The sequence below is a fragment of the Amphibalanus amphitrite genome, unplaced genomic scaffold (genome assembly GCF_019059575.1).
Source record: "Amphibalanus amphitrite isolate SeventyFive unplaced genomic scaffold, NRLGWU_Aamphi_draft 000180F_arrow, whole genome shotgun sequence".
Classification (NCBI taxonomy): Eukaryota; Metazoa; Arthropoda; class Thecostraca; order Balanomorpha; family Balanidae; genus Amphibalanus; species Amphibalanus amphitrite.
Window position 1 is genome coordinate 713,523 of NW_024881675.1, and position 21,123 is coordinate 734,645.

The window sequence follows — 21,123 nt, forward strand, 5'->3', positions numbered from 1 at the left end:
GGGGCGGCGGCAGGGGCGGCCGAGGCGGGGCCGCTCTGCCATTAGCTGGGTCGGCGCCCGCGCGGCGCTCGGGCGGGGCTCGCTCCCGGCCGGCCTCTGCCCGGCGGCGGCGGCCGCACCGTGACCTGGACCGAGAGCAGTGCTCCCACGGTACAGCGAGGTCGGACCGCCACGGCCACGGCCAACGGTGACCCGGGGCACCGCCAGCCCTCTGAGCAGCCGGGTCCAGCCGGCCGGACAGCCCCTCAGCCCACCCGGACCGGCCGCCAAACGCGCCGTCACGCCAGGGGAAAACAATCGCGCGGGCCCGGCGCGAGTTATGTGGCCGGCGTTTGATAGGCCGCGGCTGTAAAATGTGCCGGCGATGGCGCGATAGTCGGCCCACGATACTCGATAGCGGCCCAGAAGGGCGGCCATACCAAATACGTCATCCAGCAGGATTTAACTAAGCTCCTGAGATAGCCCGATACGGGTGCGCCGGTATTGAACTTTTTGGAGCCAACAGCGGGCCACCGATGGCACAAAACAGGCGCTCACAAAAACTGTCATCGATCCTTTGTTAGCGACAGAGCGCCGGTTCGTCACAGCGTGCCGATGGGTGATCTCTCGCTGGCGCTGCATGTGATCCCGACCCGTAAATTCTAGTACGGATCACATGCGAACAGCCGTACTGACATCAGCATGGGTCGTACGAAGGGAACCATTGGCACGCAAGGCGACGCGGACTCCAGGCCGGCCGGTTATACTGACATCGCCCAGGGTCGTCCAGGATGGTCGTTGGCCAAGTCACGCACCGGTGAATTACCGGACTGCTGTTTGGAGCTAACGAAATCACGCAGGTAAGCACGGGTAAATCCTCGACCAGTTTTGCTGCTACTCTATAACCATCCCGAAGCGGTCATGCAAAGTCTGTGGTCGGTTGTGATACAGGAAAGGCACCTGTCTGATGAAAGGCCAGCAGGTGGGGTGGTGACGATGGCGGCTGAGACCGTGGCACGTTCCCTGATCGCACGATTGCAATTCTTCGGCTACGTGTCAGGGACTCAGAGTGGTTGATTTAATACATGTCATGCCTGCAGTCTGCAGCCCTATCTTATCGACGAGACATAACACCCGACAGCTGACGTAAAATTCACCTCACCAGTGAGGAATGTGGAACGTTCGCCACGCAACCGCTCTAAAACAACGGCTGGACTTGGGAAACCGAAAATAGAAGCGAAAACTGCGCCTCAGATTTATCCCAAGGGATAAATCTGATTTATTGGCTCCTCAACTCCGCTGAGGAGCCAATAAATTTAACGATCGATTTAAACGCCAGAAGATCCAGGGGAATTACATTGGTAGGATAATTGTGACTTAAACACCGGAAACATCCACTTTCACTTTTAGCTCGTCCCTGTGTCGGAGAGCGGGCCGCCCCAAATCAGGAAAGCCCCAATAAATTAAACAATCGCCTGACGAAATCCCTCTGTATTATTAATAGGTCACAAAACACACAAGACCAGCGTTCCGATCCAGACGGCTGCTCGAGAACCAAAAACATAGTTCGAACTCTGCACGAATGAGGGGCAGAGGACTCGGGAACCACAACTGCCCTGATCCATATATATCTACACAGAAGGAATGACTAATGAGAAGAAATCGCAAGCATTGTTAGTGTCCAGGAACACGAACGGGGGCTGCACGTGAACAAGACGCCTACACCTTTAGTTGAGTCTTGTTCAATGCAGAGCAGCCGTGCTTTGGACCAGACCGTGCTCGGGTCTCGCGTGAACAAGCGTGCAGGAGCTGAACACAATTTCATTGTGTCGGTCTGTTTCACTGAATTGTTATCTGGCCTTCCGTGCTACGCGAGGCTCTTTCAGATCACGTTCACGATACCACGACCGTGGACAAACATTTTCCCCAGCATTTCGCGTGACTGCGTGTCAATAATCAACATCATAAAGTGGCCGATTATCGGTAGGCGGCCCCGATCAGCGAATCACCGGATTCAGTTAGGAATCACGCGAGGTTGGCGACCTCGCACTATCACTGGAGTCTCACAGATTTTCTGCGACGGCTACCACAGCAGCGCCGCCATCACCGCTACGCCCACTCCTACCATCACCACCGGCGACAGGCGCACGGAGCTCGCGGAGTCCGGCACCGGCTCCCACACAGGCTCCTGCTTCGGAGTGTACGGCTCCTCTGTCGGAGGTCGCCGCTCATCTTCCTCCACCATGCGGTTAGGCGCTCCGAGAGCAAACGCGTGTCCGAGCGCGTTGCCCGGCGGATCCGGCAGCGGCTGTGGTACCGGCTCCGGAACGTGGCGGCCGGGGAAGTCGGCTGGAAGTCGTGCCAGCAGCAGCGGAGCCTCCAGGTCAATGTCGTCGACGCTGATGATCTCCGGCAAGGTCGCTGCGGAGGAAGCAGGTCCGACGTCTTCGCGCTCCAACTGCAGCTCGCTGATCACGCGCTCGATGAAGGCGCGGTTCACGGTGCCGCGTGGTCTGCTGGTGTTTCGCAGCGCACGTACCACGCGGTGGAACCGGAAACTGGACTCAAACAGGTATGCGTAGTCGTACTTGGAGTCGTGCAGTGGTGTGCCATCAGCAGCGAAGTCGACGCACTTGCCGCTGAGGCAGAAGGCGGTGCGTCCCTCCTCACCGCGGCTGCAGTCCATGCCGGAGGGGAACCATCCCTCACGGCCGCGGACCCGATAGAAGCGCAGCGACGCGTCCCGGTCCTGGCAAGTGACCGTGCACGGCCGGTCCGGGTCGTCGGCGGAGGCAGACAGCTGCAGGCCGATCCCCGACAGCTGGCTCAGGCTCAACTTCTTCCGGTAGCGCTGGCACACGGCAGTGGCGTACTCGAAGGGCGTCCGCAGCGAGACGCAGTCGGTGCCGTCCCGTTGTGGCTCGCAGTGACGTACCGTCTTGTCGAGTCCGCGGCAGGGCGACTGCTGGCAGCGACGCTGCACCAGCTCCAGACCCTTAGCAGGGGACGTGCAGCTGAAGCGGCACCGAGAGTAGGAGCGCCAGTCGTCCCAGCCGTCCCGCTGAACTACGTTCATTTCTGGCGACAGCTTCAGCCCGTTCTCCACCGCGGTGAGGGTATCCACTGGCGCGCGATCCAGATCACCGCCGCTGCACGAGCTGCCATCACCGACCCTAAAGAGTGACTGCCCATCGCAGGAGAACGCCTCACAGCGTCCTCCGACGCAGAACTGCGGCCGGCTGCCGGCGTCGGGCCGCGTAGAGCAGCGCACACCGTCAGGGAACGACTGCCGGTGACGCTCCAGGCCCGAATCGCGCCGCTCGCACCAGATATTGCACGCGTCGAAGGCATTGCTGGTGACGCGACTGACGCCATACCCAGAGAGCTTCCGATCAGAGCGAGCCGCTTGTCGGCAGATCTCGTGCGCGTACTCGCTGACGGAGCGTCGTCTAGCGCGGGCGCACAACGCCGATGCGTCGCACGTCTCGTACTGGCGCGCGCTGCCGTCACATTCAGCGCCTCCGTTGCGCGGATATGGGCTGTTGCAGCGCCTGAAGCGCTCACGTACCCCTGCACTGCCTTCAAAGAGCGAGCCGTCATCTCCACGGAGACAGGAGCTAGCGCACGGCGTCGCGCTGCTCCACGAACTCCAGCCTCCGTCGCGCTTGGCAGATGAGTCACCTCCGCCATCTCTGCGAACACACTGACCACGACGACACCAATTGTCATACCCGCACGCGGTGCCCTCGAGCGCTGGGTGGCTGGTCCAGCGGTGGTGGTCGTACTTGCAGTGCAGGTTGACGCAGAGCTCTGCAAGCGGCTGCTCGCGCGCCCGGGAACTGCTGGGTCCGTACTTGAGTCGACATTGCTGGTCGGCGCCGATCCTCTCGCCAGGCAGCGTGTCCGGCCACTGGTTCGACAGGTCCACCGCCAAGCTAGAGTCCTTCAGACAGTCGGCCTGCCGCGTGGCCACAAAACGATCCAGAGAGTCGCGACTGCATATTGACCAGGTGTTCTTCCCCGTGCCGAGAGTAGGCGACATGATGTGGTCTTCGGCGTTACACGAGTTCCCTTGGCCATCGTGATGCATGCCGAGACTGTGGCCGATCTCGTGAGCTACGATGTATACAGACTCGAAGTCCTTGCCCTCGTTCACGGTGCAGCTGCTGGCGGCGGTACACATACCCCCAACGGGTGCAAAGCCCACCACTTGCCGGTTTACCTCGCGTGCGTCTGCCGCCGTAAAGAGATCCACCCCAGTCAGCAGAACAGCGTGATCCCAATGCAGCGGATCCGCGTCTGAGGCCACATTCTGGCCTTGCTGCCACTGACAGAAACTGGTCAGAAAGGCATTGATGTCGCGCTGCTGCTTCAGCTCAGCCTTGTTGGTCTTGAGCAGCTCGAGTCGCTTCAACACGAATCGGATTTTCCTTTCCAAGGACGAGTCGTCGTACAGCAGCTCCATGGCATTGACCATCGCCATGACAAAGTTGGTGATCTCCTCGTCCGTGTGTTTGCCATACAGGTCCGTCATCTGCTTTTGAAGCGGTAGGTCAACATAAACTGCCAGCTCAATAGTAAGAGGATGACGGTTTCTGGTCTCACGTCGTACCCTCATTTTAGGATCATGAGCACTGACGTCCTCCTCTCCAATATGATCAATATCACCATCAACTTTACTAGCACACGCACTGTCACCATCATCACAGTTCAGCTCTTCCTCATCACCAGCAGCGCTTCCTGTCCCACATGCATTCGGGTCACCTTCTGTATTCTTTTCAGGCCGAAGTGGACCAGCCACCAGGCGTAGGATCTGTGGTCCAATGATTTGACCATCGCTATCAGTTGGCGCCGACCGCGTTACCCGACGTTCGCCCTGAGGCTCGATAACAAGACTTTGATTTCCAACCTGCATCACCCCACGCATGCTTCCACACAGACTGACGGCCGCCCATCCCGGCCTTTGCTCGCCGGTTCGGCGAACTTCTCCCCAGTAGTAGCAGGGTGCCGACGGACCCGCGCCGGCCTGGACGATAGTTGTGTAGTTGTCATACCGCTTCAGCACTAGAAAGTCAGGGTCGACGAAGTTCGGGGCACGGTGCAACGTCAGGTTGTAGAAGCTACCCTGCGCTGCGAAGGAGAGCCGGGCCTCGTCGGAAGGGTCTTCGTCCAGTCCCCTGCCCTGCCGGCCAGGCTGCTGGTCGGGCTCCTGGCTGGATGACGACAGCAGAGTGGCGTAGAAGGCCTCAGAGTCCGGCGGACTGTCGCCGTCGGCAGCGGTAGATGGAATGTGTGGGTCCGCGCCATCGAAAGGCGAGGGCTCGGGCAGGTCAGAGGCGCCACTCGGGCCGCCGAGCACCAGCACGAGAGTCACTAGCGAGGCAACACACATGACAGTGCACACATGCCGCGCACCACTACATGTCGGGTGTCTCTCGACTGGTCTGTGGTTGCCGTCCGAGCGCCGCCCGCGGCGCAAAAGCAGCGTCCGCGGCCCGTGGTGCTGTCTGTAGAAATCAACGCTTCCACAAACCGACCACTGAACCCCAGCTGGCCCCACACGGACAACACTCTGACCCGCACCGGCCCTCACCGGGCCTCGGCACACACTGCAAACAGGGCAATGCGCGCGAGCGGCGACCGCACCCGGTGCTCGGCGGCCCGGTACCGCAAAGTGAGGCCGCCAGCCGCCGGTGCACAGCCGGGCCGGCCGGTCGTTGTGCATGGCTGGCCCGGCCGGGGGTCGGCCGCCATTCGCGCGGCCGTCGGCACTGTTAGAGGCGCGGCCAGCGGCGCCGCCAGCCCGCCATTCGCCAATCGGCTAATTTCGCAGCTGAAGGATAGCCCCGAGTGGGGGGGGGGGGGGATGCGGACGGGCGCGCGGCCGGACCCGTCCGGCCACATTCCGCGCAGGGCGCTGCCGGCGCCGGGCTCCTCCTGGGTCACTCCGGCCACCGCTTCCAGGTGTGCCCCGGGCAAAGAGGGTGTGGGACGAAGCAACCGCAGGTGCGCGGTCAGGTGCACTGCCCAAAGAGCGGCCGGTGCACGGGGTGGACGGTAGGCGTGGGACCGAGCGGACCGAGATTCGGACCATCAATTACGGGATGTGCAGCGCTGCAGACTGCAGGTGCGGGAGGTAAGAGTTTAATGGATGACTGTGGTCAGCACCAGTCACGTCGTTGATCACAGTATTGCCGATCGGAGAACACCGGTCGTGTGACCCCAGCGCTCTGCAGGTGACCGAGTTCGTACGTGACCCAGCGGCACCCGTATAGTAAACAGGAGGTGGCACTGAGCACATGGGAACTGTGCGTCATGAGGATAAACCGGCCGGAAAATACGGTCAGTGAAAGCACATCCCAAGTAAAAATGATCAATCGCTCTGAAAACCGTTATTGTTGGCCAACATTCGTTTCTGCGCATCGACATTTTAATTGCCATAAAAATAGGGATGACTGTATCCAAAGTGGGTGCAAAAATACTCGGGACTTTTGTTTAAAATGGTCTATTGACGGGCTAAATTAATGGCAAAACAAAGTGTTATAGGACACCGCCGATCAAATTTCCCGTCTGGGACACGCAATGCCTGTATCATACATTCGATGCAAACAGCATTGCACGTTGTTGACTGTGACAAACATTACAGAGGCAATTTACACACCAGTCCAGCTTCACAACACCATTCAACACCTGTTCCCAAAGCCAGCGATCCAAACACCCGTTTCACCAAAAAAGCAAATGGGTCCGCCAGTATCGAGCGATAGGCGTGTCCGAGCGATAGACCCCACGCCGCACCGCGCCGGCCGGGCGGGCGGGCGTTCGGGCGGGTCGGAGCGGGGTTGGGGGCCGGGGTCGGGGCCGCGGGGCTGCACGGGTCACCGGCACACCACCACACCTGGCGGGGGCGGCGCCGGCCAGTGTCGTAAACCAGACGGCGGCCGCACAACAGCCGGTAAACAGCGCCGGCCGCGCGCCGACTGATGGCCGCACCGCCCTCAGCTCCGAGCGAGCGCCGCCCACCACCCGGCCGTCCGTGGGTCCGCCACGAAAGCGAGAATGATTCAGGCGCGTGACCCACCGGCGCACCATTCCCGTCCCAGCGGGAGCCGTCGGCATGCGTGCCGCGCGGAGGTCAGCGCTGCGCCGCTCCGCCGGCGGTCCGCCGACGCCTGCCTGCACCGATGGTCCATGGAACGCCCGCGGCATACTCGAGATGCATCCACAGACCATTCCCCATTGTACAGGAATGTCGCCAATGTGTGACCTTGAGCTGTCCTAGCACACAATCAAGTCCCGCCGGCCGCGACCCACGTCCGGTCGCCCTTCCGGCGAGCGCCGAGGGTCGGAAGGGTCACCAACATCAGCACTGGCGTCATGCGATAGGCACTCTTGCAGTGTTTGTCCGCTGTGCACACGGCCGCCAGGTGTGAATGGTGCAGCGCGTGGGACGATGCACGGCCGCTGCCGGACGGGGCGGGCCCGTGATAAGCGGCCTGGTGGCACGCCACCGACGCTGGCTCCCAGCCGAGACAAGGTCACGGCACTGCGCGCTCTCCGGGGCCACGACGGAGGGTCAGCGTCGCGGCTCCGGGAGCACGGAGACGTTCCCACAGGCACGGGCGTCTGACGTCACGAAAAACCTTCCGTCCTCAAGAACGTTTAACTTGCCCGACCGCACACATACTCACTCGGTAGATTCGCGGTCTGCCATGCGCGATTTTCTGCACAACTGGCAAGGGGAATTTATCGGAGTTTCCCGTGACCCTTACACCCTATACCTGCGTCATACACCCATCCTCCCATACCCATCCGTCGGGCACCCGGTGCAGGCGCTCGGACCGTCACGCCGAGCCAGTCGCGTCTTTAGCCGGCCGCACGTTTGGCCGTGATTCGTGACAGACGTGCCGTTCCCAGTTCGTGAGCTCCGTGAGTGGCACATGATGGATGCGCCCTGTCCGTCAGTGTCCGCGTTCTTAATGACCGCTGTGAGTGGGTATTAGCACCGACGATTCTCGGCTTATCATGTGTCGCAATATTTTCGGCCCCTGGTAAATGGTATGAATGTGACATCTCTCTCACGTCAAATTAGTCCCCGCCTCCTCCACCCAAATAATACAGAGTCTATCTTATGCAGTCGCTGTATGCCATCTGTACGCCAATCGCTGTTATCGTCTCTCCTACCTACAAAAGCCTCCTGCCGTCTCCTTGGAGGAGGGAGGACCAGCCACCACACGTGACCAAGTCAACCACACGTGACCGCACCTCCCGCAGCGCCGAGCGGGCGGGCGACCGCGCGCTGGCAACGGTGGCGGCCGCGGCCACCGCGGTGCCGGCAGCGACGGCGGTGTCCGCCGTCTTCTTCGTATGGTTACTCACCCTCCGGTGGCCGAGTGGCTTAGTTAGAGACGGACAGCGCCCCGTCTCCTGTCCCGAGCACGTTCTGACGTGGTGTGTGCCTGCGGTGACCTCTGACAGCACACACCGGCCTTCCCCGAGGGCGGAGTCGGCGTCACCGCGCGGAACTGGTCCAGGGGAGGGTGGAGTGGAGCCTCCTTGACGCCACGCTGGACCTTGGCGGCCCTCCGAGTCACACGCTGATGACGCCCGTGACGCAATGATGACGTGCGCCGACCCGTCACGTGACTGCACGTCGGGTCACGCGGTCACGAAAGGCCGAGCGTCGGCGCCAGTCGAGACAAAGCGGGGCGATTAGGGGAGCCGACTCGGTCTCAGACTAGTCTGAGCCCTAATGTTCACCGGGGTCAGACAGAGAAAGGAATTCGCGTGAAATGCGAGCAATTAGGTTTTAAACCGGTTTCTGCTCCGTGGTTAATAATGCAAGATGAGGTGCGTGTTTGCTTGGTCAAAAATTTGCACACGATAATAATGATTCCAAGAAGCGGTTGCGATGGCGGCTGCTCCGGTACAGTCCCATGATAATTCACAGGCGGACACTGGAGAAATCTGAGCCAGGTGGTCGGAGCTGGCAGCTCGAGATTCTTGGCGGTCTCACTCTCAGCACCCAGCCGTCTGTGTGAGCGAGTGAGTGTGAGAGACCAGAACCAGCTGCGACGATCGGTCTGTCCCACGGCTGAGCCCGGCCGGCTTCTGCACCGCAACAGCGGCGCCGGGCTCTCCGCTGCAGCGGGACACAGCGCCGCCGCGGCCGGACATTTTCATACACATACCGCACATGCCGCCCCAATGACAATGGCTCGACCGGGCACAGTTTCAAGGTCAGCACGGTGTGTGATAATGGGGCGATTCATCACGACATATCGGGGAGATGGTGGTCGCGGCCGGACGCCGAGACTTAACGAACTGGTGCACGAACATCCCGTGCCGGTCGTTGTCCACAGCCGTGACCTATCGAGAAAATAGGATTAGGTAACCCTAATACCCGGCCAGAGCGAGGACAAACACTGGAGTTCGGTGTTCATGGAACTGTTGAAACAGCGGCCAGCAGCGCCCAGAAGGGTAATGTCACATTATGAACGGGGTCGCTGGAGTGTGGAGACAAAGCTGTCGGTTATGAAACCGTTGATTGGTCGGCCGGCTCAGAGCGCATGGGAAAATAATGAAACTGGACAACGGCCGAAACTTCGCGGTAAGCCGAGCTTACCAAATTGCTGGTCATGTCCCTGACGGTTGTGTAAAAAGACAGATTGTCGTGGTGATATTTCTAAATCGACGCACGAAAACGTCGAAAAGCCGCTTGACCTGGATGGAGAGTACACAGTTGTTGAGTGCACTAAACAACTGCGTGTTTCCCATCAAGAAGTCAAACAAGTCCGTGTTTGGAGGGCAAATTAATATCGGTAAAGTCCAATATGTGATTTTAAGAACTACTTAGCGGACGTTTCCTCCGAGACTGAGACGGATAGTCGCCTCCCACGGACGGCTCGCGAGCGCCCGTCGACAGACTGTGCGCACACTGACTGATCTGACACGGCGTGCGCACCGACCCATTCAAAGCCAACTCGTTCTGTCCAGACAATCGCGATGAGGACACTGTCTGAGCCGCAAGTGGGCCAAGAGTGGCCACTGGGCGGCTTATTAGGAATTACTGATTAGCCAGTATGTGGATTGAGCGAGGGTATAATGCTGCGCTTTGTCAGCGACCTTCAGTCGCTCCCTTTCGACCTAGGACAGGTGCCACGGCGGACGGGAGGCGGAGTCACCGTGACATTGAGGGCACAGCCGCACGTGCGTGGCGTGTGGCCGACGCGCCGACACCACAGCTGTGTCGGCGTCGGCGGCACCTGTGGCCGACGACGGGCGGTCGGCGCAGCGACGGCACGCGGCTGCCGCCTCCGCGCGGGCCGCCGGAACTTCCGCGCGGCCAGCGCCGCCTTCCGGGTCCCGCAGTCCCTCCCATCGGCGCCCCGGGGCGCCGACGTCCCCAGGTGACGAGCCCCATTTGTCGTCATCGGTCACAGGCCCGTCGCGCCGTGCACGCGCCGCGTCGGACGTGCGTCGCGTGCCGCATCGCGTCTGCCACCGCCGGGCGACCGGTCCAAATTTGTCACGACCAACCGGTCTGCGAGGGGCCACAACTCTCGGCTCGCAGCGCCCGACTCCAGTGCCGAGAGCGATCGCGCCGATCGGGACCAAGGTGGACCGGGCGGGGGCCAGGTCAGCGCGCCGTGGTCCTGGCCTCATGAAGGACAACACCTGCACGATGCATACGTTATAGGCTCCCTCGGGTCAGATGCACTGAGCTAAGGCACCCGGGCAGATGACCATGAGGGCGGGGAGGCCCGCAGGAGGCCCGCGTATTGTTCGGCGTTGCTAGGCTCCGTGATAAGGTCACATAGACGCCAGGCGCCCGCCTTAGGTAAGCCCTCCTTTCCAGCAACACAACGGGACATCAAGGGGCATTAAACCGTCAACCAGTCGGCTGCAAGGTGCTTTATGGATGCAAAGCTTATGTTTCTGTTATTACTTTGGGTAGATGACTCACTGCTAAAGCTCAGGCTTACAGTCACCTATATAAACGGTACTCGACTTAGTCTTAGAGCGAGACAAGACGGTTTTAAAATCAGCGAGCACAACTTATCTCGGCGAAGCCAGTTTGTGTCAGTGACAAACTGCACCAAAGCTCTGCGTGACCACATCTCGCGGCAGACGACGCGCTGTTATCCGGTAAAATTGCCCGTCTTATTGGGGCCCTACGCGAGTTATCTCCACGAAGTCACTGATGTCAGCCATCAATCAGACATACAAAAACGCACAGACACGCCATTAAACATAGCGGCCATGGGAGTGATTCCTGAAATGTCATCAATTGTAGCATTAGCACCACCATCTATACGGATCAACGGGAACTGTAGACATGTTCTGCCGCAAATGATGCCCGTTATAACTTGCGAGATGATGCCCAGTTGAGTTAACCGTTTAAGATATACCTACCATTGTTATTGACGGTAATAATACCAATGTGAAAATCTTTGGAACTTAGACGGACAAGCCGGACCCCCAGCGATGTCGAGATAAGGCTGTAATGTTGACACAACGCCTTATCTCAGTATCCGTTGCGTGTTATCAGTCAGCACTATCAGTAAATGAGTATCCGAACAAAGCAGAAGTGTTGTGCCCCACGTGAAAACTGATAACAGAGCGCAGAGCCAGTGTGCGGATACGGTTTGAATTTGAGCGGTGTTAGCACTGCTGTCCAGGACAACGCCTGCTTTCTGTAGCCGCCATCAGTGTCCTGGCTGGCCAATGAACTCTGACGGCGCCAACACTTCAACGCGAGGAGAAACGGCGCCGACAGCAAATACCGTACGGTAAGTACGTCAGGACTACAATGAGCAGCAGACGAAGGTGCCAATCCAACAGATGAAGGAATTTCTCTTAGTTACATATTCTTACGGAGGGAAAGGAGATGGAGTGCTGTTAGAAGAGAAGATGGATGATAGTAGAATGAAGAGGGTAGCGGTGATGGAGGCGATACCGAAGAAGGGAGAATGACTGAGAGGCAGTGAGAATGAAGTAAACACGCACAGTGGGAATGTGAGTGGGGGGAGGTATGCGTAAACATGAACGCATATGCAGATGTTGCGCAACGCGTGACGGACCGAGCCCAAAGGGCTCGACGCGTCGCTGACAAATGAGCCATGGTGAATCAGCGACCGCATGCCAACGCACGCATAGCTAAAGGGCATTGGGTACGCCTAACGCTAACTCAACCCACGCACCGGGGGCCATGACACGCATTAGTCGGTGGTGTGGTACTCACCATTTCGTCGAGGCTCTTCAGGTCGTTGGTGACCACCTGTTGTGTCGGTCCGTACACCATGGGCGGCTCCTCGGGCTCGTCCTCCAACTCCTGTTCATCCTCTGCATCTTCCGCGTCCTCCCCAGCCTGTTCACGGGCGATCTCCCTGTCAATCTGCTGCTCGAACTGCACCAGGATCGGCGCCGCCATGCCGAACTTGGCTCCGCGCCTCGCGATCTCCAGCAAGCACAGAATCACGTGCTTCTCGTTCTTGCGCGAGACGAGATCTTCGGTCTCGAACATGAGGCAGTCGAGGACGCCGAGTTCGTTGCACCAGCGGATGAAGTTGTGGATGTTGTCGCGCGCAAAAAATGAGCCGGCACGGGCCTGACGGTTGTAGGGCACCTCCCAGGAGGGCACTCGGAAGCCAGCCGAGAAGCGTCGACCGCGACGCTCGACGTGCTCTGTCTGATACTGGTCGGCACATCGACGAACGCTACTGGCGTGCTGAAACAGACAGAGGGCGGTCATCAGCTAAAAGCGGGACAAAGTTTGGCAGCTTTGAAAGTACGGGCACGTCTTCTGGGAGGTAAAAATGTACAATTACGTTTCACAGCCCAGACAACATTCACGTCCCCCTGTGCCTTTGCACGCAGCGATGAGCAAGAGACGTCTAGCCTCAAACAACTTGGTTCGTTTAGGCCTCTGCCGTCTACGTACATACGCTACCTGAACAACGTTGCGCGTCACATCAATTCCACATCATCACCGTGTAACCAGCCGTGCCGCCCGTCTGCACCCGGCAATTGCGACGGGATTGGTACCGTTGCAGCATGCCAGGTCGGCGGCGAAAATGAGAGGGCACAATCGATGATCAACTGAGCGATGTGACGATTACCACCAAATTAGGGGCACTTCATCGCGTCGTTTATCTTGAGAAAACCGTTGTGTCTAAACACGGTCACGTTAGTGATGGCCGGCGGCGTTTTGTGCTACTATTGGTTCGAGTCTTAGTCTAACGTTGTCTCGACTGCTGGTGCAAGGCCACTGTCGGTGCAAATGTTATCCGGCTGTTATTATTGACGCAGTGGTCGGCGCAACACTGAGTCCAACATTCACATCACTATCGGCTCGGCTGTTCCGCAACCATCGAATTTGTTGTTTCGACTGTTTCTCTGGCGTTGCCTGTCACCAGTCCGGCCATCTAATGTCTATAGAAGCCACACGCCACACTGCACCATGTGCACTGTGCAGCGCGCATACCGTGTCGGCTAGTCAGCAACATGTCGTGTGCAGCTGCAGGACACAGCCGCTGCCGCAGGCGCTCGGCCGTCGGTGAACAGTTCCTCCTAGACATTGTCAGCGCAATGTGACGCAGCGGCGACCAATTTGCCGCAATCTGCAGTTCCGGCCGTTTGGGAAATACATCTCATTTGTGCTAGTTCTGCATTTGAAAACAACGACAAGGAACCGGTTTTGTTCGGACGCAGTTTCCGTGCTGCTGTATCGTGCGACTGGCCAACTTTTCTCGGCGACCGGCCCTGGGAGAACCCATGAAGACATGCTCCAAGCATGATCCTAAAAATGAAAAATGACTCCCAGGAGCCACATCAGTAGTTGTTTTCCATGCCATTCCGCTGATTCAGCCCGCACCGCACATCGAAACAGATCGGTCCATGATCGGACGTCTGCCTTGCAACATCCGATGCAACATCCGATATCGCCTTGATGGAGTCAAAGGACTATACAGTCTGCAGTCTGCAGTCTACATAGCCCTACAGTGATAAGGGACGGGAAGTATCTAGTACCTACATATTTTACCACATTTTACCACATCTGGGGCCCATTTTGTACCTGCCAATTTACCTGGCATGAGCGTGCAGCGAGGCCTCTCGTTAACCGACCGGATACATCAGACTTTACGTAACATAAACTAAGAAGAAGTGCTCACATTATCTTCCAGAGGACTGGAATCACAAGATCTCATTAACATCATTCGGCACAGTGGCTGATTCTGGCAAGGTTGAAGGCTGCGAAATGTCGCGTAATAAGCCGTTAAAAGTTAGAACATCACCTTAGGTTGGCGATACTCGTGTCTCAAAATCGTGTTCCTCCAATCATGGCACTGGTATGGAAAACACAGCAGTTCTAGCAATGCCGCTGCAACTGATGTTCGGCATGCCACAACTGACATGCTACGCTGTGCGGTTTGCACACATACTGATCAAGACGGATATATGATTGGGAACGGCCGACAGAATAGCACAACCCTTCGTCAGGCCAACGTCATCTCATTGGGAAGCGTATGCGCTGCTTCATGGCAAACTATGACATTTATGCTGGCTGGTAAATAAAGAGAAATAAACAACAACGGCACAGCCAACCATTCATTAGGGAAAATGGCAATTTAACGTAGTTACGGCAAAACGGGACGAGACGTCCCATATATTAGCCTCACAAGTCACAAATAAGCCACAGAAGACCTCGCAACTAACCACTGTCATCTAGCTACGCAATGAATCATTTCGTGCAAATGCGTTGTGGACCGTTTATGTCCCGTTATACGCGTGTTGGCATGCATTATAGAGGAAATCTGCTGGACGTTGTGGACCGGGCTGGGCACTACCGGTACTGAGGGCGAGCCGAGCAGTGAAGGTAAACGGGTGGCGCGGGGTAAACCGACCAGCCGGCAGCCACCAAATACAGACTTTTTGCGTTACCGGCACACACTGTACGACAATGCCCTCATTAGCATACCAATCTTTGGGCCTCAGTCTGCTTTCAGGGAAGTACATTAATTTGACAAACTTTCCTTGATGACGTGTCAGCCGATGAGGGAGAGATGTTGGGGTGTGGCGTGTCCGGGTAGCTTCTCGCTGACAATAGCAAAATATGAAAAAGGGAACAAACAAAAAACTTTTAACTAAGGCGACAGTATTATCGGATAATCATTTATAATATGCTAGATAGGCACCTATAATTGACCTTTAAATGATTAAAAGGTACATATAGTACCTGCAATAAGAGTAGGTACAACAATCGACGAATCTAAAGTGAATTTCTATGTTCGCATGGGCGGCATCAATCATAAATTGTTACGACGCACTGCAAAAACATATTCTTACAACACAGCTCATTAAGTCACCGGTTGAGCACCCACAAGTGAGTAATTGTAAAAAGCAAAGTGCGGTGAGCTGCAGAGCAAAGGTGGCCAGGCATGATAAAAATCTTGATTATACAACCGTTCAGGTTTATATCAAAGATATGGACCGTTTGCGATATGAGGGCCGAGCATTAATTAAACCTGCAGTCACTGGGTCAAAGCAAACCAGCTATGCGTCACCATAATATGGTATAGTAGCCTCAACCAGCACGTACAATTTACTTTTATAACTGCAAAATGGATCGGTCCATAACTAAACGCTGCGCTGCGAAAAGATGGTGTTTCCCATTAAATCCCATCTCTCACGTTTTCAAATATTAGCCCCGATTCTCCACCCCACAACCCAGTTCGTCAAATCGCGCATAAATCGCCCCAGATCCACAAGATTGAGAACGAGTTCAATCGAGTGTTGTCAGAATATTTCCGCGTTTTGCTGGAACCTCTCCAACACACAGCTACCGGCCGGCCGGGTGCAGATCACCACAACTGTGCTAAGACTGCACTGCACGGTTGTAGACTGCAGAGATCGCGACATAAACAACTGAGATACGGAAAGATACGCTCCGAGCAGGATGTCCGCACAGAAGCAGCTACTGCCACGTCCAGAACAGATCAGTTTAAACTCAGGGATGGAAAACTACGCCTCGACTAGCTAATTAGGCAATACCAGAAGCAGGATACCTATATCTGTTTAGTGTTTATCTCAGAAATGCTGCAATGCCTGCTTTCGTCATCATCAAGTTGCTTGCAGGAATTTAAAAAAATATATATATGCGAGAAAAGTCAGCTTTAGTTTATGAGCAGCCGTGATCGATATTCCATAGTTAAGCCGATTTCATCAGTTCACGTCAATGACCTGCCTAGAATAACACTTCCTCAAAAATGTTGAGGGTCATCTGACAAAGTAAAACTGATCTTAAGTTGATTCGGGGTACCCAAGCATGTCGACACCTCGACAATTAACAAAAGGTCCAAGATAAGCCTGTCCTGAAGCCACTGACCCGGACTGTTAACGCCCATGTAGATCTTGATTTCAGTCAAAATGTGATACATGAACCGACTAAGCGGAGCAAAAACTCAGCGGTATCGCTGTGTCCGACCGGATTTAACGACCAGAGAACATGGGCACTGGTTTGTGCCTGGGCAGCCAGCCGCTATCCTTTGGGGCGAGCCGAACGAACATAGAACACCAATGGTCAGTTTATTCAGACTTTCGTATAATGTCCGACGTCCTATACTCTAGGAAATCTGCACCGGGCGACCCGCGCCACATGGGCAGGATGTGCTAACCGCACCACTCGCGCCGAGCACGGGCCTCTACGATAAGATAGGCAGGGAGGGGGCGCTTAGACTAGTCGGCCGCTCGTGAATCCACCGCGCCGGGAGGGCACGGGCCACGGATGGACGGACGGACGGCGAACCCCCGGCTCACGATACATGTCAGATGTCCGTCTCTCAGAGCGAGCTACATGCACTGACGAGTGAAGAGCACTGAGCACACTGCACAGTGCACATGACTACAGACAGGATTAGACCCGGACAGCGGGGGAATTCTGGTGCGGATAAGCTCTCGTTGCGCGGCGCCGGCCGTCCACGCTCGTGGCACGAGCAGGAGCCAGGCACACCAGCGGGCCGGCTCAGCCGCTGACGGGGCGGATCAGCGGTGTGGAGACGTGATGAGCGGTTTTCAATGTAAGTACCTACCAACGCACAATGGGACCGGAGCGAAAATTAGCGCGACATCGGTACTTTTTCGTATTTCGTGCCCGCTTTTCACATGAAAAGGATGGTAGAATCATAAAAATGGTAATCGGTGTACTTTCTAAACAATTTCTGATTAATTTAATTAATTAATCATTAATTAATTCATTAATTAATTGATTAATTAATCGGTTGACCTGCCCTGACCTCGACTCCGCTCGGTCACGTGATAAGACGGCAGCACCTGTCAGGCCAGGTCATGACGGCACCGGAAATTCCGATAAGCAAATAATGTAGCCACCAAAACCGTGAAGATGGGAATCTGATGGCCTACATGACTATATAACAAATTTATTACGGGTCAGAAAAGTGTATCAGAAACTCCGATAGAAGGTACGGATATGTCCGGACAAAACTTTAATATAGTTGGTACTTGGCAACCTTGTTCGATTCCTGAGGTTCTGTTACTCGCGGCTCCCGGCCGCGGCGACCTGGAGTAAAAAAATGCCCTTAATTTTCGCTGCCGCAGGCTGACGCAGCTAAATTATACATTTTCTGAAAGGCAATTGATTGGTAAACACCATATTGATAAAAGAACAGCGGGACCTAGCGGGACTTTTTATATCGGCATTCCAGAATATCTATAACAGTAAAATTAACTCACAATTTTTAAAGCACCAAAAAAACTTAACATTTGAAGCGTATTTATATATATTCCGCTATGAGTTTTTTTTTCTTCCATCGTGTAGCCCATGGTCTAAACTATCAGGTTAGACGTCAAAAATATTGATAAAGCCGTCTAATAAGTAATAGATATATTTTTTACCTACATTAGCTGCTATTTTTCTCCGTACGAAAACGGGTCTACGATGCTTGGCACAAAACTTTGTGTTTGGGCTGATGTGGCGCGGACGCTGTACACTATGGACGAAAAATATTTGTAGATTCGTGGTCCATGGACATTTCTGAACTACGTGACACAGTTTAACTCAATTTGGGAAAGGTCGCCAAATCCACCAATGTCGCGCTAATTCCGGCCGCGGTCCTATCGTGCAACGGAGGGGTTTCAATTGCACCGCCGGGCGGCTGGTATTGAACCACCAAATACACCAAGGGCCATGCTTAAAGGGACCCTCCCACCTTAACATTAGTTTTGAGTTGAGATAGCCAAATTGGTGGCCATGGCCTGAAAATACCGGTTTGGGCATTCACAACATCGAAAAATGCTTCAATTCGGAGATTTGGAATTTCAAACTTGCAGTTTTCGGATTCTAAGGGGCTAGTGCATTGGTATGCCCCCTTAGAATTTGTGACGTCAGCGGAGATCTAACGATTTTTAAATCTTTTACTTAAAGGTTAGGCAGCACGCGGTGGTATATGCTGCTTTGCGCGCAACAAATGCCGCACTTTCAAATAAAGTCGCTAGGAACAGCGGAGATCCCAAAAAGTAAACAAAAGTAAAAGTCTAATATCTTGAAAACCGGTGAATATTTTTCGATGAAATTTGGTAGATATTCATTTTTGCTCTTTCTGAACCGAGCGACATCACTTTCATGCCAATTCATTAACTTTTTTGAAGGTGGGAGGGTCCCTTTAAAATGCCACACTGCGCAGACCTTTTTGCGGCAGGTGTCGGGTAAGGTTTGTCCACTGCAGGAAAGAAGCGCGATGAATCACGTGAAAAATGCATTGAGGTAAGCGGACTTCCATTGGTGGGTGCTTCCAAGGCCGGTGCTTCCGTGAACAGTTCACGTTTGGCGAGTCTCGCGAGCAAGTTTCACGGCGTCTCAACGTGGAAACTGGGAGACCTACAACAATGGCCCAGTCACGCTCGGCCGAAACGATAACCAACAGAGAAAATCCGCACCGTCTGGGAAAGTCGCGTGAGGTCGGTTAAAACTGGCCCGGTAGGCAGCTTCGCGGCTCCCGTACCATGGGATGTACAAAAACATTCTCCATTCCATTTATAAGCGCAATTTCTTCAGTTTTAGCTTATATGCAGGGTCTGAAAAGGATGTTGTGACATCGATCGAACCCAGCATGCATAAATTATCTTTCCTTCCAGGCCCAGCCGGCCCAGGCCCCAAGGTTGACGTTAGGGATCAATGAGGTGCGGTCATTAAATCACAGAAAAAAAGTAAAATGTCGGCAGGCACAAACATGTTAGGCGTGCACACTCACCAGTCATCGCACTGCAACGGACGTGTCAACGGATCACGTTGGAATGAAGGCAGCCCGGCAGCCTAGTAGAATCGTTATGGAATCGTTCCACAATCTACGTTACGTTCGCGCCGTATTCGTATCGCAAGAGCTCCGTGCGCAGCAATCAAATAGAATCAGGCACTTAATTTTTGATAATTATACCTAAAGGCTTGGATACCTAATGAATAAAAGTGTCAGCCATGGATGCATTAATTATTATTTTAGTTCATTATAATCTCGGTGCTCATCATTTACGCCCAGCAACATGATCAAAAAATAGCAGTGTTCCTTTCGGCTTTCGTCGAAGAACTAAAAAAAAACTTCTTGAGACAAATGGCCGCCCCTGACCACGAACGGAAAAAACAAAAACGTGACTCGCTGACCAGAAAAAAAGGATAGGACCAAAAAATGAAATATAATGGGGGTAGGCTCAATAAAGTCATAAACAGTCATAGGCGCGGGAGCCGGGGGGGCAGTGGGGGCAGCTTGCCCCCCAGGGCCTATTTTAACATGTTAACTGGGGGGGGGGGGGGGGCAAATGCCCCCGCACTCAACAGAATTGCCCCCCTAGTCGTCGAGATTTGCCCACTATAAAAATGGGCATAAAGGAACAGGGTGACAAACATACTACGTAACTACTGTGACTTGTTTTGCAATGGATGTCAAATGAGTCAGTCTGTAAGTAATGACCAGTGGTGTATCTAAGGGTGGGTCATATGGGTCATGACCCCCCACCCTCTTGGGGCCCGGGGACACCACAGGCCTGCCAGGGGCACCACCGGCCTGTCAGGGGCACCACAGGCCTGTTGGGAGCACCATCAACCTAGCAAGAGCACCATAGGTCTGCCAGGGGCACCACAGACCTGCCAGGGGCCCCACCGGCCTCGCAGGGGCACCACCTTGGGCCTGTCAGGGGTACCACCACAGGCCCGCCAGGGGCACCATAGGCCTGCCAGAGGCACCATAGGCCTAGCAAGGGCGCCACGGACCTGTCAGGGGCACCAGAGGCCTAGTATGGACACCACATGCCTGGCAGGGACACCACCGGCCTCGCAGGGACTGGGACACCTTGGGCCTGTTAGTGGCACCACGTGCCTGTTGGGGACACTCCAGGCTTGTCAGGAGCACCACAGTCCTGTCAGGGCCCAGGCACCACCGGCCTCACGTGGACACCACCGGCCTCGCAAAGGCATCATGGGCCTGTCAGGGGCACCACGGGCCTGTCGTTGGAACTTCAGGCTTGTCAGGGGCACCACAGTTCTTTCAGATGCACCGGCGGCCTAGCACCATGGCACCATGTTTGGCCGATGTCGCGATTCGGCGTATGTCGCCTCGCATTAGCCGCGCGTTTGCAGTCTTTTCGTGGTTTCAAACGTTCAAACATGGGATATGATGTTGCTCCCATGCATTAGGGTGGGTGTCAAGATCACCGGAAGGTCAGGTCAGATCATTTACCTTTCATGACCTCGGTTCACATTTTCGAGTTTTATATGTTTCTAGGCTAGTTTTTGGAGCTGAATTCGAATTAAGCAGCCATTTGACCATTTACGAAGTAGTCTTGGTGCCTTCGTAACATGTTACGAAGCTGTCAGAGGCGGTTGCCACCTACTACGAATACCCGGCAAAACCCTTACTGGTTGACCTGACCTGACCTGACCTGGCCTATATGCATGAAGACATCATCTATGATCATAACTAACATGATATTCGTGATCAGCACCCCGAAAAACCATAGCAGCCACTCTTTACGACGCTCTAACAGGTCCCGATTTTCCCGACTTTTGGGTCAATGACCTGACCTGGAAGGTCAACCGATGACCTAGGACCTTAAAATTGGGTATAATCGGCTTCCTTTCAT

At 55.3% G+C, this 21,123-nt stretch overlaps 2 protein-coding genes across 2 annotated transcripts in view; both read right to left on the bottom strand.

The window, feature by feature from the left end:
• Positions 1-21,123, bottom strand: part of LOC122384042 (GAS2-like protein pickled eggs) — a 72,883-nt gene that overhangs the window by 50,685 nt on the left and 1,075 nt on the right. Inside the window, exon 2 of the mRNA XM_043371009.1 lies at positions 12,221-12,706. Coding sequence (XP_043226944.1) covers positions 12,221-12,706 — 486 coding nt within the window. The remainder of the gene's footprint in view (positions 1-12,220; positions 12,707-21,123) is intronic.
• On the bottom strand, positions 1,455-5,642 carry LOC122384041 (A disintegrin and metalloproteinase with thrombospondin motifs adt-1-like). Its single transcript, XM_043371008.1, has one exon. It carries the CDS (start codon positions 5,369-5,371, stop codon positions 2,063-2,065), a length of 3,309 nt encoding a protein of 1,102 aa, XP_043226943.1. The 5' UTR covers positions 5,372-5,642; the 3' UTR covers positions 1,455-2,062.

What these genes read in the sequence shown, in the direction of transcription:
- LOC122384041 (XM_043371008.1), bottom strand. Translation starts at nt 5,371, where the DNA reads ATGTGTGTTGCCTCGCTAGTGACTCTCGTGCTGGTGCTCGGCGGCCCG.